Source organism: Stylophora pistillata, chromosome 7, assembly GCF_964205215.1.
Source record: "Stylophora pistillata chromosome 7, jaStyPist1.2, whole genome shotgun sequence".
Lineage (NCBI taxonomy): Eukaryota > Metazoa > Cnidaria > Anthozoa > Scleractinia > Pocilloporidae > Stylophora > Stylophora pistillata.
This window is the reverse complement of record NC_142525.1, coordinates 4,537,501-4,561,972: the sequence shown is the minus strand read 5'-3', so window position 1 is coordinate 4,561,972 and position 24,472 is coordinate 4,537,501. Positions and strand designations below refer to the sequence as shown.

General features: G+C 38.7%; 3 protein-coding genes across 3 annotated transcripts in view; 2 read left to right on the top strand and 1 right to left on the bottom strand.

Moving 5' to 3' along the window:
* Positions 1-95: 95 nt before the first annotated feature.
* Positions 96-15,123, bottom strand: LOC111336442 (4'-phosphopantetheine phosphatase). Its single transcript, XM_088727026.1, has 23 exons — positions 14,901-15,123; positions 14,428-14,531; positions 14,020-14,191; positions 13,317-13,368; positions 11,333-11,519; positions 10,628-10,720; positions 10,283-10,342; positions 9,846-9,954; positions 9,197-9,264; positions 8,669-8,788; positions 7,321-7,402; positions 6,554-6,678; positions 5,941-6,096; positions 5,310-5,422; positions 4,743-4,830; positions 4,311-4,462; positions 4,122-4,174; positions 3,895-3,944; positions 3,594-3,698; positions 2,936-3,036; positions 2,699-2,767; positions 2,503-2,571; positions 96-2,129 (listed from the first exon to the last, which is right to left on the bottom strand). Exons 1-23 carry the CDS (start codon positions 15,007-15,009, stop codon positions 1,982-1,984), a joined length of 2,385 nt encoding a protein of 794 aa, XP_088583152.1. The 5' UTR covers positions 15,010-15,123; the 3' UTR covers positions 96-1,981.
* Positions 15,124-15,162: 39 nt separating this feature from the next.
* On the top strand, positions 15,163-21,051 carry LOC111336456 (methylosome subunit pICln). Its single transcript, XM_088727098.1, has 7 exons — positions 15,163-15,509; positions 16,289-16,428; positions 17,379-17,459; positions 17,904-17,975; positions 18,270-18,328; positions 19,126-19,237; positions 19,841-21,051. The coding sequence occupies exons 1-7, from the start codon at positions 15,391-15,393 to the stop codon at positions 19,900-19,902; spliced, it is 645 nt and encodes a 214-aa protein (XP_088583224.1). The 5' UTR covers positions 15,163-15,390; the 3' UTR covers positions 19,903-21,051.
* Positions 21,052-21,781: 730 nt separating this feature from the next.
* LOC111336447 (AMMECR1-like protein) overlaps positions 21,782-24,472 on the top strand; it is a 10,023-nt gene continuing 7,332 nt past the window's right edge. Inside the window, exon 1 of the mRNA XM_022942559.2 lies at positions 21,782-22,047. Within this exon, the coding sequence (XP_022798294.2) occupies positions 21,827-22,047 (221 nt within the window). The 5' untranslated portion in view covers positions 21,782-21,826. The remainder of the gene's footprint in view (positions 22,048-24,472) is intronic.

Sequence of the window (24,472 nt, the reverse complement as noted above, 5' to 3'; positions counted from 1 at the left end):
AATCTTTGGAGAAAGGTTCTAATTTTGATAACTCTTATCCCTTTAGTCCCGAGACTGGCCATTATCTAATTTCTGCTGAGAAAAGTACTTCTAAATCAAAAATAAAAGTCATTTAATAGAGAAAATTATTGCACCTTAAGAAGAACATAATTCTTGTCAGTGCTATGGAAAACGTATAGAGAACAGTATGGAACATATGCATAATAACGTTAGAGATTAAAAGGTTCAATGTTAATGACAATTTTTGTTGATACGCGGATAATCTGCATAGTAATTGCATATTGTGTGGGACCAAACTTTTTTGACGTGGAGGACGTAAAGTGACAAGCACATTGAACAAGTTTATCGCCAGTATCTGTTGTTGAGAATTAACGCAGTGTATACTAAGTCAGTCCTAGAATAGCATTTTTTAAAAACTCAGGCTTTTACAAGTACCTATCCAATCTACATAATTCAAATACAACATCTCATTGAATGTCAATGGAAATACTTGGAAAGATACCAGAAATCTCTTTTGATTCTTCATTCAAAAACTCACCACGACATTTATACGGCTGTAAAATACAACTTGAAAAATATCATGTGATTGATTACGAAATTGCATTTCAAGTCTAGAAAATTACATTCTATGCATGTTGCCGTACGTCCGTTCAATAGCAGATCACAGAACGCGTCAAAATGTCACAGTGATCAGAACTAAAAAGTGGCACATGAGGCGCAGCCGAGTGTGTTACTTATATTCTTACAATATTTTTAATTATTACACGACTCGGGAAGTCAGAGGGCCAATAACTAAATTCAACCAATCAAAATGCTCTATTGCCGGTCAATATTCTCTCAGTATTGGACCGGGCACTGTCCCGAATGGTCCCGAATGATACCGCACTTGTGTCCCTTTGAACTTCAGTCGTGTAATCTCTTATTAACCAAGCTTGCTCGGGACCGTGCTGGAAGAATATCTGCCCTCGGTCTTTTTTTGTACGGACCTCGCTGCGCTCGGTCCATACTGTCAAGACCTCGGGCCGATATTCTCCCAGTACGGCCCTTGCGCTTGGTTAATAAGATATATGTCTTCTGTGATCTGTTACGGTGAAGATGCACGGTAACATAGAATCTATTTGTTATGTATGATGAAAAAGAAAAATGCTGTTAATAGCAATGTCATACCAGGTCTGTCCTCCAATAGAATATAAGTAAGAACCAATTGAAAAATGCGTGCGTGATTCAACTTATCAAAAAAATTCTTAATAAACACATATCTATTTACAATATATTCCTATATCCGTGTCTTCGCCTAATTACTGATGTTATTTGAAATTAATCAATGTCATCGCTTCAATTGGTGCTGTGATTTAACTGAGTTTAACAAAATAGTAATAATATAATAATAATAATAATAATAATAATAATAATAATAATAATAATAATAATAATATAGTTTATTTCGGACCACTTGCAGCCTAAGGCTGAATTACTGGTACAGTTTTAAAAATAAACAGACTGGAAACCCAAATGAATAAATACACACAATACTTTACACAGGTTGATACTTAACGGTAACGAAATTTTTAAAGAAATTAAAAATGCAGCGAAGGTTTTTGATTGTGCCAGAACGCTTAGTAGGCAAGCTATCATCGTTGTCGTCATCATCACCACCATCGTTTTCATTATTGTTACCGTTGTAGTTCTCATCAATATCATCAGAGTCGATGAAAGCATCGTCAGTCATCAGAATCTTCATCGCCATCATCACTGTGTCCAATATCTTCATCGTCGTCGTGGTCGCCATGGAAATAATGATCATCATCATCATTATCATCGATTTTATTCCTCGTCATCATCGTCTCGAGGTTAGCATCATCAACAGGTTCATGACCAACAATCGCTATCGTCATCGTTATCATAATCGTAACAAACACTACCAAATCAACTCAAGTATTATCAATTTTATCATCATGAGAAGCATCTCGCTTCCATAATTTCAAATTGAACATTTTTTCCCTTGCTCGTATTTGAACACTACACTATACATGTCGCCACCCAGTTTTTGAGCAAGCCAGCGATTCTTTATGACAGCAAGTTTAATAGAATCACACGTAAACTTCGCGTCGTAGTTTGTATGGATGGCTCTGAAATGAGAACGGAAGATGAAAAAAAAGTAAGCTACGGACACTCACAAGTCTTAACGTTGTCCACTCGCAAGTGCCTCCTCTCTTCTGTATTCTCAAAGCAATCTTTCTCCAAAACAATGAAAAGAGAAACATCTATTAAGAGAACGGATAGAAACAAGCAGTGCCTTGAGAAATATCATCTGTCTGGAGAGAGGGAAAGGGAAAGAGAAAGAGACAGAGCGAGAAGGCGAGGGAGAAGCAAAAGAACTGGTATGATGGGACCTCCCTATGTCGCCTTTCATTCCTCCAGACACATGGCCAAGACCGCTGCAGGAGCGTGAAGGAGAGAGAACCTGGGAACAAGGTCGAGTTAGCGACCAAAACTACTTACCTGCCCATCCCTTCCAAAATTAAGAGATCCGCATCTCTACACTTCAGTGCAAGCTCTGTATTCACTCTCCTGAAAAAGAATATCAAGTTAGTATTTTACTTTTGACGTCCTCAGCCTAAAAGTATTCATTGGAAAGTAGGTCTTTGTTGTGGAAGTATCTCACGTCTTTCCTCTAAGGGTTAAAATAAAAATATACCTGCAGTCCAAACACGGAGAACCGATCCCTGACTCCATAAGAACTAACTGCTCTTCTCTACGCGCAGTCCTAAGTAAAAAAAATGTGAGTCGTAAGATTGTTTTACATTCACGTCTTACAAAAGCGAAGATTAATTTTCAATATTGCAGTGAAAAGAGGACTAGACTAAACTCCAATGAGAACAATTTCAGAATTACTGAATTATTTTTTTTCACCAAAGGGAGATGATTCATATACCTTATTTCTGGATATAAATCTGCTACTTTTTCTGTCAAGATCACAAGTTCACTGTACATGACGTCATTCAAGGCTGGATAAGAGTTAGCAGCCATGACAACCTAAAAAAAAAAAAGGTCAGGGAAACCTTAACCGAAAAAGTCTACGATTTATTTATTTATTTATTTACTTAATTTTCTTTCTCTTTCTCGGAGAAATTAGCTATACAGCTACTCTTGTAAATCCGAGGTGAACTAAAGGCGATGTATGTAGGTATGTGTCACGAGTCATGTAATAAAAAAACCAATGACCTACTAGGCAGAAAATCAAGTTAACGACGATAAAATGTGGAAAAGTAAGTTCACCGAGTTAATATGAGAATTCACCAGCAGAAAAGAAACGATTGATATCATTCGAAGACTGGGAATTGAAAAAAATGGATTTATTTTCCGCCCTTTTCTACTCAGCTGGCCAACAGTTTCGATGTTTGATCGCAAGGAAACTAGAGGAGGCCTAAAAACTATCGCGCGTTTATTCGCGTTCAGGTAATTTTGTTGAGGTAATTCTAACGCCTCTGCTTAGATAGTCAGCATATGAGCCTCAATAGCAGATCCTTCATAATACAGCACCAACAACAAAGAATTAAATACAAAGATACTGTTAACGCAAAATTTTGCACCTTCGTTCCTCGGGAGAGAAGTTCTCTGACAAATGGAAACATCCCCAAGATAATATCCACACCACTGTTATCAACAAATATGACAGCCAGCTCATGAGGTGGACCCTGTTTAGAGGGAAAAAAACACTCATAATTTCTTAACAAGAATCTACGTATGATAGAATAAGGAAGAAAGAGGAATGGAGGATAAGGATTGGAGAGAAGAAAAGAGAGGTGATGGATAGAGAAAGATGGAAGGCGATAGAGAGAGTAATGATGAGATTGGAGAAATACAGATGACTCCGAATGAAAACCAACTGACCTTTGACCTTTCAATCCAGGTATCTAAGTCATCTTTTAACCACGGTCGAGCTAAGAGAATACAGCAGAACAAAAAAAAATTAGAACATGGTTTGTGTAATGCTGAACGTGACGTGGAATTTGGCTAGGTATAACTACGGGCTTTCACACTTAGGTTTTACGGCTGAAAAATTACCGTAAATAAAATACAAAGGAAGTTTTGAAAACTCACAACTTTTGTTTGCGTACCTTGTAGGTTTTTCATCGCCGAGTGGAAGTCGAGTTCGCCTTTCTCCATGAGCCTGTTAAATGATAGTTGGGGAGCAATTAGAGTAAAAACAAAAAATTCTGGCTTTCTTCATTCCCATCTTGAATACCTCGCCATGAAACCCAAATATCAAAGTAGTAAGAAAAACAGTACATGGTTTCCACTCTTACTTTGAGACCTCTTTGGCACCCCAGTCAAAAACATTTCCAGCAATAATTCCTTCAATGAGAGCAACTTGTCGCTGTTCCCAGGGCAGTGCATCCAGTTCCCTAAGTCTTTTAGAGAGCAGAAGAAGTGCAGCCTCGTTTTCTTTTTGTTTCACCTGCGAGTAAAAAATGCGGGAAAATAAGCGCCTGATATATAAAAAATGGCGGGAAACAAGCACCCGTCGTAAAACGTTGGGTTACGTTGGAAAAACGCCGGAAACGAACGGTTGTCCATAACGGCGGGAAAATAAGCCACAGACGCGCCCGTGAACAAACGCGCCCGTCGAAAAGAGCGGGAAAGCTAGAATTTGTTTAAAAAAGGAAAATAACCGGAGCCTTTACTCAATGACAAAATGGCTGATGACCAATGGCCACATGAAGTGGAACAGTACCTACCTCTGCATATGGATCAGGAAAGCTGAACTCGTTCAGGTATTGTTCTCTCACGTCTAACAAGCTTCGTACATTCAACGTTCCATAAGCTCTGCAGAGGAAAAAAGTGTCACGCGCATGTGTCACACAAATGTGGGCCCTTGTCACAAGTAGTGTCACTCTTACGTCAACCATGATACTGGGCAACTTTTTCACCCATTACTGGAGGAGGAAAGAACTAGGTGCTTTTTAAAGCCGGGATCTACGTTCTCCAACATCTTATACCGAGAGTAGCAAAGCCATTAAAAGCAGTGGTTGTAAAATTAGGAAGCGATATGAAAATTTGATTGAGTGTTGTACAATGAGTATCGTTTATTAGTGGTGTATATGAAATAAAAAATGGAAAAAAAAAACTCGTTTAATTGGTGAAATTCACGAGATGCTGTTGGCGCTTACTGTTTCCAAGTTGAATTGGAATTTCTGAAGTCGGTTTATGTTGAGCGAGGAATACTGTACCAAAATTTTTTCGAGGGAATCGATCATTGTTATATTCCAAGGGCACCATTACAGTATGTTAGGAAAATAACTCACGCAGGTTGTTCCTTGAGAACATTGAGGCGAAGTCGAAATTTGTTCCGAAACTTTTCTGCCCTTTCTCTTGCGTCTGGAGAATCTGGCTGGCTGGCTATGGCGCGTGCAACAACCTAATAAAATAAAAAGAGAAACGTGAGATTTAGCCACGCCTGTTATTATGGCGCGTGCAACAACCTAATAAAATAAAAAGAGAAACGTGAGATTTAGCCACGCCTGTAATTATGGCGCGTGCAACAACCTAATAAAATAAAAAGAGAAACGTGAGATTTAGCCACGCCTGTAATTATGGCGCGTGCAACAACCTAATAAAATGAAAAGAGAAACGTGAGATTTAGCCACGCCTGTAATTATGGCGCGTGCAACAACCTAATAAAATGAAAAGAGAAACGTGAGATTTAGCCTCGCCTGTAATTATCGGCACAATCACTCCCCTAAAAAAGGGCCGCGTTGAAAAATTTCGGATTAAGTCAATAAAATCATCCGAAGAATACACCATGTTTCTAAGAATAATCTGCGTATTTTTTCCAAACTTGCAAAATCAAGCAGATAATGCAGCGATTGAGTTGTGTGTAATACGTTAAAAGACTAAGAGGTGAACTAAATTAAATTCAAAGTCAAGGAAGTTTACTTTCTCCAGCCCATCTTCGAAACAACTGAGCCAGTATTCCCGCGCTTCTGTGTCAACTGTAAGATCTTGCGTATCAGGAAAGTAGTCGCTCGGCGAGGAGAGGAGAGGGAACGGGACTAGGGTGTGAGAAAATTGGTCCATCTCTAATACATCGTACTAAAATAAATAAATAAATAAAAAAAATAATTAGGCAAATAAATAAGTAAAGATGTTTTATGCAAATAATGTTTGTTTTCACTTAATTGTTCAATATGTGTTACATCATTAAATAAAATCAGTAACTATATTATAACAGCAAATGAACCAATCAAAACGAAGAGACGGATAATAGTCACACCACGTTCCACTCTTTTTACTCCACATCTATTATGGAATAGAGAGCGAATAGCGTAGTCATTATACTCCAGAAGGTGGGTGCAATAAAGCCCGCCGGGGGGGGGGGAGGAGGAGTAAACGAACGCTGGGAAGCAGGGGTGGGGCGCTAAATCTCTTGGGTTCGCAAGGCACATCTTCGCTTCATTGTAAAAAAGAAAATAATAATAATAACAAAACTGTTGCGGAGAGACTATGTTATATCAGTGATACTGTTAAATGGTTAAATTTTTTCCCTTACCATGGCTCCATCAGCAATCCGAGAATTGAGCAGATCAGAGGGCAATTTTACAGAAGGTAATCCGGAACTGCCTGCGTAATTCTCTCGCCATGTTAATACATTCAGATTGCTTTGATTGACATCAGCTGCAAGAAAAAAATAATTAGCATTGCATTGCAGTTTTTTCTTCAATCAACTTTGAAGGTCTATAGCAGCGAACCAAAGGCGCGCCTGTAATAATTTGCTGGGTTACGGAAAACTTCTCCGATTCCTTTTCACACAGTTATCAGTTATTACCGAGACCGACAGTGATCCTCACTCAAATTTAATGTCTTTCCTAGGGCGCTGAAAAAAGGTAACAAATGCGCACGAAGCATGCTTAAATAGACACCATAAGTTATCCCGGTTTCTCTAACATCAACTGATTGTGGTTAATTCCAATGAATGGAAGACCAGTTCAATGTAGATACCCCTCAGTACTTTAATAGTGCTCCTTAAAATTCGCCTTTACCCACGTATACTTGCGAGAGGAGAAGTGCACTGTGGGAATTGAAAGTTCCACCCCAACCACCCAGCCAGGGTTCGAATCCGCAACCTCCGACCCACAATCCAGCGCGGTCACCACATTGCCACGGCGTTTCTCACAGACGCACACTTGAAATTGTTTAAAAGTGTGATGGATTTTAATCTTTCCCTTACAAATGCCGACCCTGTGCCACTTGAAGAGAAAACATGAATTCATTGAGAGATACGTGTACGAATTAAGTGCAATAAGGCGTTTAACCTACCGTCTTCTTCTACTCCTTTCAGAAACGCTCCAATGGCCCCCAGATATCCCTCATGCCTTAGAAACATTGCCTTTTGACTTCCCTAAAACATCACATAAAAACATTCTTCAACCTTTTCAAACTGACAGTTCAACATAGTTTTAATGCTTTTGCATAAACGCTACTTTCTGTAGACTGAAAAATTCGGGTCAGTAACGTCTTCCAAGGGCGAAAATTTACTCAACTTATCCCAGTAACTAACCCTTAAACTTCAACGATGTCTTTAGAAATTCTCATTACTGCCCACCATACAATTCTTATGATGTTAGTTCGGGAAATTTACTTTTAGATCAACGAATAAAATTGACATTTCGCTTTGTTCTCATCTCTAGTCGGCTTGGTGTTGTGTTGATATTGTAAGGAGAAATTCTGTCTTGGTCAATCATGTGGGATAAAGGGTGAAGCAAGCAAAATTACGACTCCCCCACTGGTTAAAACGCCAGTTTGTTACAATTTTTCCTTAAATTCGTATCGTTTAATACTTCTAACTAGAAAGAAGCGCCGACAGAGAAAAGGGCCATGCCTAAGAACATTGCACAATGATCTCGCCACGGGTCGAATTCCGATGCCTAACCTCAAGTTTCAGAGCACTTTCCACTACGCTATCTGTTGACATAGACAGCTCTTTTACTGTAACATTACCCAAAGTACCAAGTGCTTGTTCTTCATTCCACGACCCTTTAATCCCAACAAGTGCCCAGCATCTAATTTCTCCTTACAATAAAACTGCTGAATCACTCAGTAAGATCACGAGAAGAAAGAGTATGATCACCAACCAAAACAGCTCTTCATTGTTGGACAGACTCTCCTTGTCAGCTCCTTAGGAAATGTTTTGAGAACAATACAGTCGCACCTCGATTATCCGGACTTTTTCTCTGGTTGTCATTTTTTCGTGAATATTTATTAGTCATGATCAAGATCTGTAGCCACATTCTTTGAAAAACTACAGCATTGAAAAGTGAAGTGAAGTGATGTTCTTCTTTGAGACAAACCGACTAGTTCAACATTTTAGGCCAATGTAAAACATTTTTCATTAATTTTGATTGTGAATACACATGTGTACTGCAGAGATATTCACGTAGAACAGTGAAGATGTACACCATGTCTTTTTAAAAACGATTTGTAAATGTTTTGTTTCAGGATTAAAAGTCGCTTTTCGTGATTTGGTCAGTTCTTGTTCCTCACTAATATTCATATTCTCGATTATCCGGACTCTTTCGTCCAGTCCCAACGAGTCCGGATAATCGGGGTTCGATTGCAGGGAGAATATCAGTGCATGCTGACGTTAGGATGTAAAGAGTAAACCTACCTTTGACCAGTAATTAATGCCGTAAGATATGGAGTGCATTGTCACAGGGTTTCCTCTGATAAAATATCCACCGAAGTAAAGTCTTTTGAGGCCATTTAGTTTCGCATAAAGTGACGCAATCTGAAATGGAAAGATGAAATAACAATTTCTCCATAGGTGCCGGAGTCAATTAAAGACAACCTCTCAGTAAAATATGAAGCTCAGTGAAAAGTCCCTGATATCATGACCCTGTGAAGTAAGAAACGAGAATTTATCCAGAAATATTCCTAGAGCTCTGTATTTGAAAATTGCAGGAACATTTAACTTTTCCTTCAACACGCAATTTGACAGAATATTATACAGTCTATTAGGGACTGAAATAGATCGATTTTCGTACAAAAAACAATTCATCGCTTTAACAGTTCGAAATATTTTTTCAATCAAAACATCGAAAGCTTTAGATCTGCCCGAATTTTGTGGAAAATGCTCCTACAGTCAGTATAGAGGTTCTTTTCTTTTGTTACAGTGAGTTCGAAGTTAAAAACAAACCTGCCCAATGTCGTTGCAAATTAGATGCAGAAGACTTTTTGCTATATCTGCTTCGGCAAACTTGGTGGCTAGTCGGAAAGAGATGTGATGAAAAGTTGGGGTAAAATGAGTAAAACCGTGACAGCGATCATATCTTACTCATGCCAGGTGCTGGGAAAACTCGCGTCAAACCCGGCCTATGCCAGGGAAATCCAGTCATTCCTTCTTCTTCCCAGAGGCTCTCTACTAATTATCCGCTGGATGCAGTGAAACCAAGTGAAAATAAGATAGTCACTCGCATGCATTGCTTTCAACGGACGTCTACTGGAGAGCCTCAGCAGAGGAAGAAGGTTCTGATTACAGTCAACTAGACTCTACTCTAAAGATCACTGAAAAACACTTCCACACGACACGTGCTTGGTTTTCGAGAACCCGCTTTGTGTTACTTTTGCAGCTTAAATTTAATTTCGATAAGGATAAGATTGATAAGGTTAGTTGGATTTCCACCTTTAATGGTACCTAATATTAACCAAAGCAAACGCAAACTGGAAACAGTCCCAATATGCGTAAGGATGCCATATAAAGGGAAGAAAAAGTGTCCAGCAACATTTGCCAGTATAAATGCGTTCTGGAAACCAGTAATCTTAACTCTGATAAAGTTTGAACAAACCAGTATGTTGATCATCTCTCGGTGACCTGACTGTTTTTCCAAAACTGCTCGCAGTTAAGTCTCCTGGAAGCTTCAATGCATCGTAAGCTCCGCCATAGATATCTCTCACCTACAAAATTAATTTGTTTGATGAGCCTCAAAAGGAAACTGAATTCTTGGTTGAGTTTCGAAGAACAAAAACCAAGGTTACCAATACAGCCAATCAAAAAACGCTGAGCATTACAATAACCAATGAGAACTCAGAGGAATGCACACGATCTCAAGCGCGGGAAAACGCGGATGACCACATGATGAGCGGTTTCAGTTTTGCATCTAATTGGTCAGTTGTGAAGATGACGCCAGTTTCCTTGACCAGTTACAGAGGGTAACGAGGAAAGGCATGCAGGCCTAACTACTTTCCTAACTACTATAGGAAATACATGAGCTGCAATTCGTACCAACATGTCCACATTTTGATGATGGCCTTTGGTTGCAAGCTCCAGTAATTCATCAAAGCCCTAAAAATAAAAAACGTTATCCAGTCGTTAGTTATATCAAACGTAATCGAAAGACAAACTCAAGAGAAAAAAACAAATAAACAAAAACACAGAAACAACAAACAAAATACAAAACGAAACAAAACCAAAAATTTTGCTAGGCCTAGAGCCAGACGCCAAAACTTTTTTAAGCTACGTCCACGGGTAGCACAGAGTTTTAAAAAATGAATTTCAAAAAGCTTATTGAATAAAATTCAGCGCCGTTCTCCTTCTATGACGCGTCGTTGTTCGATACGTGTCTAGTACCTTCGCACTCGTTAGAAGCGAACCCAGGCCCCAGAAGGTTCCCCCGCCCATGCTTGTTCCACCGACACGTTCAAACTTGTTCTCAGATTCCACCTGGAAATACACAGTGAAAACATTTTGATTTTGACCTGTGGGCAAGTGATTGCAGTATTAATTTGAATATATCAACAAAGTTGAAATGGTAAATTGGCCACCGTTACAGTTATAAAAGCTGACGTTTCGAGCGTTAGCCCATCGTCATTCGCTCCGACGAAGGGCTAACGCTCAAAACGTCAGCTTTTATAACCGTAAGGGTAGCCAATTTACCACCTCAACAGTGTTGATATATTCAAATTATCTCGTTACCCCCACCGACGCAGCGCCAAACAGTTTCTTTAAAAACCATCAGCCTTTATTGAATGCAGTATTTTTTATCGTATAGCAATGCCAAAGGGACCTTTGCATTTCGCATTCCGATACCTGAGCAGTCAAAGCAAAGTTTTGCATCTGAAATCGTGGATCAAAGTCTGTATCTGAGCAACTGCACACCCATCCCTCCCTTAACTCAACGTTAACCCTGAATGTTGGTGGGTTAGGGGAGGAGTGGGTGCGCAGACACTTCTCAGTGCTCTAAGTGACAGTGTATCAATTTTAACCGCCAAAAAGGGTTTCTAGAAAATCGCTGTTGATATTCAGTACGTGTAACTCCACCATATAGGCCAATACCTTGATTATACTGACTCCAGAGCCAATATTAACCAGAAGGTAGGGAAATATTTCCGAATGATCGAGAACTTGGAAGACATATGGAGGATTCTGGTCCCGATGAAACTCAAACACTTCATAAGAAATGTTCTTCAGAAGAAAGTTTCCACCTCTGATGATGCATTCCATCTCGTCCTCTTTGTCAACCCTAACCAACAGAACTACATTTGAGTGGATTTAATTCATTAGATTCGCCGACAGGCAGGGACACCGCAACAGCTTACGCCAATTACTTTGGACCCAGTAAACCCACCCATCCCACCCAGGGGAGGGCATCCATCACACAGTAATCTCGTGTGTGGGAAATTAAACGTCTCCTACCCCCAACCCTGCCGGAGACGGGACCTCCATTTATTCGTCCCTATCCGAGAAGACTAGAATATCTAACCATTTCTTACAGAAAGGTAGCAAATTCTTCTCAATTATTTTAAGACCTTGAGTGTTGGTCCGGCCAGGGCTCGAACCCTCGACCTCCCGCACAACAGTCCAGCGGTCTATCCACTTAGCGGCAGGATTATAACAGTCATTTCTCACTCTTCCTATCCTTTCTACATCAACAACTTACGACCCTCACTTCTTTCGGCATCACTCCCTTAAATCTCATCCCGCTTTTACTTCAGCCTCTATTGGCATCCAGTTTTTTTTTCTCTTTGGTTAGGTACCACAAGTTAGGTCCTTTCCTATTGGAAACAGCTCTCTATTAGATGATGGCTGCAGAGGCTGTGCTCTATGTAATTCTTAATTCGTGTCATTTTTTTGTTTTTTTGTTTTTCATGCATGATATGACTTAATTTTATTCTTAAGTAGGTAATATTCTTTGTAAATAATGTTTATCCATTTTATTTTTGTCCCCACATTGGTATGGGATATCTCCCAAACTAGAAGATTCTTTGACACGTTAACAAAGATCACGAAACGTCATGTGCGGTCACCAAGCTGAAAGACTAAACAATCCGCCATATTGACAACATGTGCGGTCACCAAGCTGAAAGACTAAACAATCTGCCATATTGACAACATTTAAACAGCCTGAGGAAGACCAATAAAACTGGTCGAAACGTCGGTTTAAAAGATATTTTAACCTCGGAAAATCCCAGAAACGATTAAAAAAATTCAAGTTTTACAAAAATGAGCGGTGAAAGTTTCAGGAATACGAATAAAGTTTCTTTCTCACACACCTCTGGGAGCCATAGTCTAGCTGACCGCCGCCAACTGACTCTTTTATTTCTCAAACCAATACAGCCCAGCATTATACGTAATGTAGGCAACATACAGTAATATTAAAAGAACCGTTACAAGCTCAGTAAGACTCTATGCTGAAAGTCTTAATAAAGAATATCTAACCTGCAGATTGTATGTTATCAACTCAAACGAAGGGTTGGGCGGGAACTGGGGCTCAAAAATACACGTCAGTAATGGCGGACAGCAGAGCAGCAACTGATAAAATATACTGAGCACGTGACTCAAAACACACCCTCGGGCCCAGGCCTCAGAGGTGTGTGAGAAAACATTTTCCACTTATTTCTTTCCTCAGCCAGTGGAAAATACAACATCTATCTATCTATCTACCCCACCAACATTTTGTTGCTTCTCCCTCATTGCTCACTCTCCTGCCTTCTCTACCTCTTCTTCCTTTCAAATTCCTCCTCTTTTGATATCCCACCTTACATCCTTCCCAAACTATTACCCATCCAACCAATCTGCTCTCACTCCCTCCAATTTTCTGTTGCAGTCGTTCCTCCTCCTGCTCCCATCTCCTTCCCTCCCCCTCTCTCCTAGTCTTTGCCATGTCATCCATCTTTTCACACTCCCTCCCTTTGATACTGTTGCCATATTTCCCTTCCTTTCTCCATCTCCCTTCTCCTTCTCTCCCATCCTTTCCTCTCCCTTTCAACCATTCTCTCTCTCTCTTTCTCTACAATTCTTACTTATAGCAGTTTCTCACCTGAGGCCAAGTTTACTTGTAAGTAAATCCCTATATTTGTAAGCTCCACCACCTTCCAGGAAAAAAAAAATGGTTGGTCCACTATGTAAGTAAAGGTGACTTATCAAAATTTACAGGCCTTGTGTGCAGAGGGATAAGAAGTTCATCCCATCTGTGTATGTAACAACACTGAATTTAATAAGGTAAGACCAAAAGCTAGAAAATTTCCATTCATGAATATGTTTTACAATTTAGAAATGACAGCAGCATATGGAAACCAGGAAGTAATTCAAGTGGAGGTCCACAGGACAAGGGACCTCAGCTTTCTTACATATCAATGTCGATTTATAGTGGCTTGACCGCCCGGCCTTGAATGTGATCTACGGTAAAGGATACCTTCTATAGAACTGCTTACTGGTATGAGGCGGCCATAGAAACAGTCTACATGAAGTGTCCCAGAAAAATCCTTCACACTTTACACCCTAACATTAGCATGCATTTTTCTCCATACTGTTCTTCATACTTTTCTTAGAGCTTTTAAGATTTGTGATCATCTACTTAATTCTCATGAGCATAATGTTTGATTCAACAGTGATTTCTTAGTGAGAAACTACATGTTTGTTACCCTTAAGGGCTTAGGGCTTAACCTTTGTTGACAAGATGGTGGTATTCCAACCAAGTGAAAATTCAAAGAGGAGCTCTCACCAAAATGCAGGCAGCCTACCTGTGGCTTTAAGGGCTCTATCTTTACTGATGGCAGATAGAATGTTTTCTTGAATAAAGTTGACGCACATCTCAATATACTTTGTTTCAAACTTGATGAAGTGTAATCTGAGGCTGGACTCTTGGTCTTCTTTGATCTCATATATGTGCCCAGCTGACGTACTTCTGTCACACTGGGAAGATGAGAAAATTATATAATTGCAATATTTGGAATTGGCTCAAGAAAACTATGAATCCAGCCTTTCTGGCTTTGTTTCACCAACAATTTTATCACAATGAACAGTTCTTCAGTATAAAACCCCTCAAGACATAGACACAAAAAAGTTAGACATAAAAGTTAGAAATAAAGACACAAAAAGGTTGCCAAAAAAAAATAAATAAAAAAAAGTTACAAAATTAGAGCTCATACCCCTCTCTCCTGATCCTCATCATCACTCTTATTAGTAAAGCTGTAATGCCGCTTTCTGATGTACCTCACTTCTGACATGTATGCCACCTTGGCAAGAGACCCACCTGAGATGCAGATAACAAAGAAAATTAACTCAATTCCAAGAAGTGCCTTAAGACCCCTCAGCCCACTTCACCGTTTTAAAATAAGTAGGCAACCAATATCATTATTTATTTATCAATTTTTTTTCTTTTTTTTTTTTTTCTTTTGAGGGAGAGAACAAAGCAGGCGAGCTAGTGAAAGAAGTGAAAAAACAAATGCACAAAAGAGAAGAATTCAAGATACAACCTAAATTTAAAAAGTTGGAGAGAGAGAGGCTAATTTTCAGCCATTTTTTACACAGCTAGAGCAAGGAACTTAGTAAAAGAGACCAGAGAGTTTGTCATGTGACCTTTGAGAACCGCGTTATACTCGACAAATTGTACAGAACTTACCTATATCCACCGCAAATATCTTAGCGTTTTTTAAATTTCGAAACACCTCAGGCAAAGATATACTTTTCGCATAGCCCGAAGTACTTCCTTGGGTAGCCTTAGGATCCATAACTATGCGTCGAAAGGCGACGATTTCTTAAGTATCTTACGAAAGGCTTTTGAAGAATTGTTGGTCAAAGTACGCTAAGTCGTCCGCCATTTTGAATTATATTAAGCTGAGCCCGCAATGTCAATTGACACTCATCTCCAGCCTCCACTCTAAGAGGTTCCCATGTGCTGATTTTTGCAGTCTTCCAAACGACAGAAATCGTTTTTCCTGCAAAAGTAATATCGGCAAATGAACCTATTGCATTGGTGGTAGTTTTTTCAGGACTCAAACACCTATCTAAGTCGCCATCTTCTCAAATTGTACGGAGATTTACATCACCAATTTGCTCGATTTGGAACTTTTTGAGTGTTGAAGTGTACAACAACACAGAGAACACTTAAGATGGTTGTGATGACCACTTTTCCTCCGCCGACGGAGGGTTTGTATCATGTTCAAGATAAGACGGAGGCTTTCATTCACGATAAGACATGTGGAGTGGGAACTTTGTACATTGCAGCAGAGTAAGAGAAAAATAATTCACTTCTGATGTTGATCTCGGAGAGTCGAGGGTTTCCTACCATTAATCGTTCCTAGCGGGGGGGGGGGGGGGGGGTAAGGATACCGTACAGTATCACAACCCTTTACCGTTTTTGAAATCGGGGGAAGTAAGGATGTCCTACCGTATTGCAGCCCCTCCCCCCTTGTTACTTGACTGTCCCTTTGAAATTGTGTGTCAGAGTAATATATAATGCTAATTCAAGGGTTTCCTAGCAATTTTTAAAATTGTTCCCAGAGGGGAAGGGGGACGAGGATGTCTTATTGTAGTGCAGCCCCTCCCCTCTGTTTATGACTGTTTATGAAATTGTGTACCAGTGGTAGTATATAATGCTTATTGTAATTGTGACGAAGATGTTAGCAATTAGTCGACAGTAGTGATGACAATGACTAGGTGAACACAATAACATTGACCATCACTGTTAAAAGTGTCACCAAATTGAAAGAAATAATATGATGTGACATGACTCTATGGAAGCGTGGAAGCCCAAAGATCAATACCCTGGACTGGACTCTGGGTCAAGAGGTCTGGGATTTCAACCTGGTTGGGTCAATGTGTTGTGTTCCTGGGCAAGACACTTTACTCTCCCAGCGCGTATTTCCACCCAGGTGCATATAACCGGAACCGGGGATTGTCAGGGGAGCCCTGATGAAATGTCAAGGGGGTAACCTATGGTTTATTATTTATTTTTTTAATGCACAAATGATTTTTCATTTGTGAGTGCTGATTATATTTTCTTTGCAGCCGATTGTCCTGGTGTGATCTAGCATCTGGAAAGGGCTTCTCGTTAGAGTATCCATCAATATCCTTACATGCAATATCTAGGGATACTTCACAGTTTCCGCAGGAGTGTATTTACTGCATGATGGACTCACCCCTGGATGGTATGTGTCGCCAAAAAAAAAACAAAAACACTTGCCTCACCCTACTGAGTGTAGCCGCTGAATCGATCGGTTAATTTTAGAGTCTTTTAATCCAGGTTCATCAAATAAATGCCTTACAAATATGTTTAAACAATCTGAGGGTTCCTTCTCAAAATAACTGAAAAATATTCGTTGATGATAAGATGAAAACGATTCACATTCGCAATCTTCAGAACAAAATTCATCATACACATTGCCGAACAAGATCTCTCTCTTGGCCTGGTAACAACTAGAGATGCATCATGTTAAAATCATGAAATGTCCATTTGGAACCTGCACTGAGTATCTTCATAATGACTGTTGCCTACTTTTGATGGAACTCATTTTAAGACTTACTATATCTGCAATGTTCAGTTAGTATTGTTCCGAAAAGGCCACTGTATACGATTGAAATGTTCTGTTATACCATAAGAAGTTAGCTGGTGTTCAGTCACTCCATAGCCTTCAAAAAAAAAAATCAATTGTCTCTTAGTGGATAGGAGGTGGCTGTGCACAGGCTACTAGAAATGCATGCTATTATCAAGATTTCAAAAACCAAAATTTTATCTCTCACTCTTTAAAACATGTCTCTACTGTACTGCTACATTGGATGCATTTCAAAGTTTTCTTACCAAACAAATTCCAAACATTTAATTCCTGGATGATATCTTTCATACTTTTCCAAGTCACTTTAGAAATACAATTTTTTACTATGCTTCCAAACCCTTTGTTTGTGTTATCTTTTGTGTCTTCACTGCTCTAATTGTAAGTGATCTGTTATCATCTTTGCCAAGCCATCTGTTCCTTAAATTATTGAATTTAACTGCATGTACCATTTGGTGAACAGGATGAAATACTTGAAAAGTAGGACCTTTTTCTTATGGCAGAGCTTAATTTGTTGTTGTTGTTGTTTTTTTTTTTTTTTTTTTCAGATGGCGGAAATGACAGTGATAGTGATGACAGTGATGGTAAAGTTGGAGAAGTTAGATTTGTTCCGGAAGACAAGTCGGCATGTAAGATGTCTGTCATGTTTTTGCCTCAAGTAAAAATTTAGTTGATATTTAGCTTGCAGTGCAGGCATCTTGTTAGCTTGTGATTGTTTATTTGAATGCCATGTTTGATTTTGAGTCAGAATGGACAGTGATGGGGGCAGAGTAAAGGTGATATTTCACTCCCCCACCCCTGCCCCTCTCCTTATTTTTGACCATCACTCACCCCCTTTGGTACAAATTTCTTTCTATCCCCAGCCCTCCACTGGGCCAATTTTCACCAAGAAATTACTGAGGACTTGCTCCCCTAAATTACACCTGCTCTGCATGCTAGTTGCTATTTAAAATAATTCATTGATTGAAGTTGGTGATGATCACCAAGTTGATAACAAAAGGTGGACATAATGACATTTGTCAGACTCTGTTGCTTGCTTCACTTTTTTTTTTTTTTTTTTTTTGCTTTACAAGTGGATCCCATGTTCAAGGCATTATCAGACTGTCAGGTTCTCCATCCAGACCCTGAAGATGAGGAAGGGCAAGGTACATCACCAATCATACATTCAAATATTAATTGGAATGATTATTTTAGAGCGTGGCAGGTATGATCACTTGCCAGGCTCACCATACTGTGTTCTTGGGCAAGAATCTTTACTCTCCCAATACCTCTCTTGTCAGGGAAGTCAGATGAAATTTGGGGGAGGGGGGGTAACCTTGCAATGAAGTAGCATACCATCTAGGGGGGAGTAGTAATACTCAGAGTCACTCCATGCTACAGACACTGGAAAAAGCTTGGCTTGATCACTGACTGTACCTTATCTCACCTTAAATTTTTAGGTGAAGACGAAGATTTCTTTTGTGATGCAGAGGAAGGAGAACTCTCAGAAGAAGGACAGGTATGATTCTTTGTAATTTATGTTTTTTTTTTTTAAACCTCTGTAATACAATAAAAGAAACTTAATCCTTTAACTCTCGTCGGTGACCAAGACATAATTTCTCCTTACAATATCATTACTCTATTCAGCAGACAAGGGATGAGAATCATCATCATCATCTTTTATTTGCCTTATTTAAATATTTAATTACAGTGATAACGGCTAGAAGGCGAGGAGACCCAAGAAGCCGCCGGGCTTATGGGAGAGCCACCTCACTTACAATAATAAATCAAGTCAAGAAAAAGTGCTCCAAATGTGCCGCTTGGCCAATTCGGTGATTATTTAAATAAAACTCTTGCAATTTTGTCTTAAAGCTGAGAAAGTTTGAAGAATGAGTGACTGAATTAGGGAGAGAGTTCCCAATTTTAGGACCTTGGTAGAGAATTGTAAATTGCCTGAGATTTGTACGGCACAAATGCGTTCGATAGTTCTGGCTGTTCTGGTACCATAGTTGTGAATTTGGCTATTCCTTACAAAATAAAGAATAAAGAAAAAATACCAACAAGGGGATTTTTAGTTGATCCAATACCAAATTCTCCAAACTTACATGATAAGAATTGTATGCCAGACAGTAAGGAGAATTACTAGTGAGATCTTATGAGTGAAATGGTTAGAATCCAGGGTTGTCAGTCAAAGTTACAATAGTGAAATTAAGTAAGAAACTGAATTCTTTGGGGTTTCATTATCTTCAGGAAAAAAAAATTTAAATCTTTTTTTTTTTCTACCTAAACTGTATTTGTTCCTCTTTCTAATCATAGGCAACACTTGAAAGGCTGGAAGGCATTCTGCAGATGCCGAGTCAGGAAGAGTTTGTTCAGATGACTTCCACCAGTAATGGGCTCTACCTTAATGGTCACAGTAATGTGCCAGGTTTGTATAGATAACAGTCAACTCTTTAGCCCCCATGTTATTTTTTAGCATTGCTCTGTAATTTCCATGATTTATATTCATTTGTATTCTACCGATGCCAACAAGATAACATCAGTCAATCAATCACCATAATCAATTTGAAATGACAAACTAAAATTACATTACTTGAATAAATTTATCGTAGTTTCTAACATGGAGTGCTATTTTGAATTTTTGTTTTTTTGAGGGGGAGGATTGGGGGGCTTAAATAAATTTCTTCCTCTAAAGAGGGGGCCTTATAAGAGGGGGGTTGGTTTAGCAGAGGGGGGGTGGTTTATCAGAGGGGGTGGTTTATTAGAAGGGGGGTGGTTTGTTAGAGGGGAGGTGGTTTATTAAAGGGGGGCAGTTTATTAGAGGGGGTGGTTTATTAGAGGGGGGTGGTTTATTAGAGGGAGGTTGTTTATTAGAGGGGAGGTGGTTTATTAGAGGGGTTGGTTTATTAGAGGGGGTGGTTTATTAGAGGGGAGGTGGTTTATTAGAGGGGGGCGGTTTATTAGAGGGGGGGCAGTTTATTAGAGGATTTATGGTATACGTTGAATGACATGTTGATTTTCCTGTTCATAGCTGATGATGAAATGGAACCCAATGCAGGAAATGACGAGCAGTTTGAAGATGCAGACAAGTAACAGGATGCTTATTAACAACGTTATCACACTATAACATTGTTAATGCGTTCCAAACAAGAAAGACTCTTCCAGGCCCAGCTGTGGTTTTTGCTTGGGCCAAGGGGAAATTTGTGTACTTTACAAGGACTGATGCATTTTATAGAAGGTTATTGAAGTTCTAAGAACATGATATTGTTATATATTTATATATGAATAGGAAAAACAATGACTTGTAAACTATCCTCAAGATATAATCAGTGAGAGAAAAAGAATCTTAGATGATGGCCTTGCTAAGTTGGAGTTGAGCTCACTGCATGTACAACTATGAAAGTTTGTTTCACTTTCGTTGCTTGTTTAATGCTTAGAAATTATTAACAAGTAACTTCTCCCGTAATATCCAAACAATATCCAGTAAACATGTAGAGAATGCTCAAATTTATCAAGTAGAAGTAATCTTGATCTAACACCAAATTCTCATAACTTATTTACAAGGAAAGAAGTAGCAACTGGAGGGGAGGATTAACAATCAGATCTTGAAAGTTAAAGGTTTAATCACTTATTGCACAATATTATTCACTTTGTGATTTGCATACCATTATTTTATTGTTGCAACTTGTCATTGGATGTTTTGAAAGAAAGCTGATGATTTTTACAAATAAAAGAAATATGTTTGCATGATCAGAGTCTGTGCATCTTCAGTGTAAATACATCTTATTAACCAAGCGCGAGGGCCTTACTGGGAGAATATTGGCCCGAGGTCTTGACAGTATGGACCTCAGTCCGTACAAAAAAGGCCGAGGGCCGATATTCTTCCAGTACAGTCCCAAGCAAGCTTGGTTAATAAGAGATTTATTACACGACTGAAGTTCAAAAGGACACAAGTGCGATATCATTTGGGACCATTCGGGACAGTGCCCTGTCAAATACTGAGAGAATATTGACCGGCAATAGAGCATTTTGATTGGTTGATTTTAGTTATTGGCCCTCTGACTGCCCGAGTCGTGTAATAAGGTTTGTTACTGACTGTAAAACCATAATTATGCACAAATATTTTATTATTCAGTTCAAGTTCCCCTTCCATTAAAGTTAAAGATCCTTAGCCAGATGTTGTATGATTCATTAGAGAGGAAATAGTCATTTTTACTGAAATAAATTCAAACTTGTAGCCTTTGTGTTGTTGTTGTTTTTTGTTGTTGTTGTTATTGTCTCATACAGTTAAGGAACCTTGCAGGGTGTTACAGGAGAGATAAATGTTAACTGGAAAGGGTATGAAATAGCTCCTTGCACACTCCGACATTAAGCAAGCATTTTCAGCATTTTAAAGTTAACAATACTGACAGAAGGGCTGGGGTCAATGCCAAGGAGAAAACCTCTTAACCTCCAGTTTCCAGCTGCCATCTGCCTCTTGAAAATTACTTAAAAAAAAACGTTTTAGTTTAAGCTTCCTTCCATTTTTTTCAACAGTTGTTTCTTCTAGGCACATGTTTTGGTTTTTCTGTGTTTGTTTCCTTTATTTTCACTTTATCTTTCTTATCCTTACCATAGTGAAACCAAGTATTTCATAATTGAAAAAGAAAACTTACAAATTACAAAAAAGTCTTCATTTTTTTTTATTTTTGTTACAAAAAGTAGTAACCCCCATTTGCCAAGCTAAAATCGTTATGGACTGAAAAAGAGGAAATAAACATGAAAATGAATCAGAATGAGAAGTTTCCTTTACATCCATTGGCAGTGAATTTAACCAATTTCATAAAGGAAAATCCACTAAATATATACTGAAATACAGGAACAGTCGGTCACCGGAAACAGGTTACTTCAGTTTACTTCCGGAACGTTCTCTTTTTGGCATCGTCAATGACGACATTTCCGGTGTAATTTGAACAAAACACAAAATCGCAGAGCAGTTCTTTCGCTGGCTCATTTCAAAGATTCTCTTTAGACTTTCATGCCGTTTTATTGCTGTCAGAGCTTGCTTGTGGCGGATCGGGAGGCCGAAGATATGAACTACTATCGTAATGCTAACAAAGATGTAGCCCCAAGGAACAGCTTTAGACACCGAATAGTTACTAAAGAAATGGCATTTTACTGCTTTGATATCTTAGCCATGCATCTAGGCTTATATCATCATCACGAACCGCCTTGGCCAAACTTCCCAAACGATGAGTTGTGAGTATAACAAGGTTCCTTGGTTTATTTGCAGCTTTCCCGACTGAAGCGATAGGTTAGCTGATCTTCATGTGGGAAATCTATAGTTCAGAGAGACGAAATTTGAGTGAAAAACGGCCGTGTCCTAGTTCAGGGGTTTCTTTATTCTTGACAACAAAAGATTGTACATGAAAAGAAACACCGATTCAGCGACCGAAGGTTCGATGTACCAACAACGAATTTGGTTATAAATGAAATCTTCGCCGCTTACTCCATTCCGTTTAGCCCTCAGAACAGTCTTTAGAGCCTCAAAAGGTCGGTGAAAAATTTGTTATGTGACCTTGAAACAGGCAGTGTTTTGCATGACTTGAACCGAAGCTACAGTAAACAAAATGCAAATTAGTCGACCAATTTTGGCATTGTTATTGTTTGAACCTCCAAGATTATATCGCTCTTGACATGTTACCTGTAAAATTTTCCCAGGAATTGGTCGAGCATCGTTCATAAGGGATGTTCTAGGAAAATTTTCAAGCCATTGTCCCACTTCAAAATCGAGAAAATTCAACATAGTTCCATTTCGCAAGGTTCTTCTATGAGCTTACTATGTAAATGAATTTTTTTTTTCATCAGCGTCAGCTGTGTAGTTTGTTCAGGCTTATTAAACTTAATATTTATAATCTGGCCATTGGTGCAAATACATTTTGTTGCTCAATCTTTTTACATTGGTTCAGTTCTCGTGGTTGAAAACAAATTGAAATTTTTGGCAATTTTTCCCTCATGCCGGTTTGTTTGAGATCTATGTGGTCATACTAACCCTGGTTTGAAAAAGATTTTCAGATAATCGATGTTTTTGCATTTGCCAAGGTGACTCTCACGGAACAATAAATATATTTGCTTTCCAACCCAATAAATTTAAAACTTTTTGTATTTAAACATTCAGCATACTGTTTTTAACGAATTGATTTTTGCATAATGAATTTAATTTCGCCTTGCTTTGAATAAACCAAACAAGAAACTTTTTTTAAAATTAAATTGATGTAACTGTCAACAGTGTGATATCAACTAACTGAATTATAAGAAAAAAATATATATATAATTTGTAGAATGAGCTGACTTCCTGTTATGGTTTCAAAACTATCTTTATTCCTCAATTTTTGTAAACAAAACTGTAGTAGATGTATGTAAAATGATTATATAATTTTTCCATGATTTTCCTCCTATTGTTAAATTTTCATTCAAGCTTATCTTTATTTTTTCATTCTAACCAAGCCTGGCCTGCTGATATCCAAGTGAAGTACGAATTTGAATGAAACTTGATGGAATTCATTCATTCAAGTTAATTTTCCTTCAGATTCCCAGATTTTTTTCAACAGTAATTTACTGAGTTAACTTTGTTGTTTCTTATACCCACTATTGTTTTGATTTACATTAATGTAAAAGTTGAAAGTTCACTAAGCTGTTCAATTTATGCAGCTGAATCTAGCCTGAATTTTGCAATACACTTTCAAGAGCAGATTGAAGCTACCCTTTCTTTCCCCAGGAACCAAATAGCACTTTTCTATACTTCCATTATCAATTTCCCATGATTTCAGCTCTTAAAATTTGCTGTGAAATTAAATGAGATCCACAAGCTGATGTTTTCCTTTGTTCTCATCCCCTTTCTACGAAAAATGAATTGACATTGCTAGGAGAAATTACACCTTGGTCATTTCTAGAAGTGAAAGTGGTTTGGAAGGCAATAATCTCAAGCCTTGTGCATGTATCAGTATTGACTTTTATTGGTGATTCACTTTGTTTTCTAAGTTATGAGTTTGATCCCTGATTTCAACCTTATAACTCCCAAAATCTAACTGTTAATTTTCCCTTCTGGCTGTGACACATTTGTAAATTAGTTCTGAGAGGCAAGGCTCGACACTAACTTTTCAACTTACTAGCCAAGTGGCGAGTGACATCTTGGATGTTTTTAGATGTTACGACAATTTCAGTCTGTTTACTAGCCAAACTGGTTGGTGGAAATTGAAAACCACTAGCCAAAACTGAATTTCGACTAGTCTGTGGCTAGTGGGCTACCGTTAGTGTCAAGCCCTGAGAGGGCACAGGTACCCCGAGATTCCCTCTTAGCTATGCCCTTGATGAAGCCAGTAAGCTTTCATAGAAATTGTGGTACCGTGCAAATGGTGGTATTACACAATAATTTGGTTTTTAGAGACTAATTTGATGAAGTAAATAGGCCACTGTAGCAAGTGTTGTTAAGTTGACATTTTGAGTTTCAGCCCTTTGGTAGAGTTCTGGCAAAGGGGTAATGCTCAAAACGTCAGCTTTACCAACTCTTTATAGTGGCCAATTATCAACTCAGGTTTCAAAATCATATTGCTTTACAACTGTCTAACCCCTGCTTTTCTATTCTCGAGTGTTGAGAAGTATGCTGTCTATTTTATGATTTTTA

Excerpts from the sequence above, each read along its gene's own strand:
- LOC111336442 (XM_088727026.1), bottom strand. The coding sequence starts at position 15,009 with ATGGATCCTAAGGCTACCCAAGGAAGTACTTCGGGCTATGCGAAAAGT. Across the intron at positions 7,403-8,668 it reads GCATTAATTACTGGTCAAAG|GGAAGTCAAAAGGCAATGTT; the intron begins GTAGGTTTACTC and ends GTGATGTTTTAG. Across the intron at positions 2,572-2,698 it reads TCTCCGTGTTTGGACTGCAG|GAGAGTGAATACAGAGCTTG; the intron begins GTATATTTTTAT and ends ATTCTTTTTCAG.
- LOC111336456 (XM_088727098.1), top strand. The coding sequence starts at position 15,391 with ATGGTTGTGATGACCACTTTTCCTCCGCCGACGGAGGGTTTGTATCAT. Across the intron at positions 15,510-16,288 it reads ACTTTGTACATTGCAGCAGA|CCGATTGTCCTGGTGTGATC; the intron begins GTAAGAGAAAAA and ends TTTTCTTTGCAG. Across the intron at positions 16,429-17,378 it reads GATGGACTCACCCCTGGATG|ATGGCGGAAATGACAGTGAT; the intron begins GTATGTGTCGCC and ends TTTTTTTTTCAG.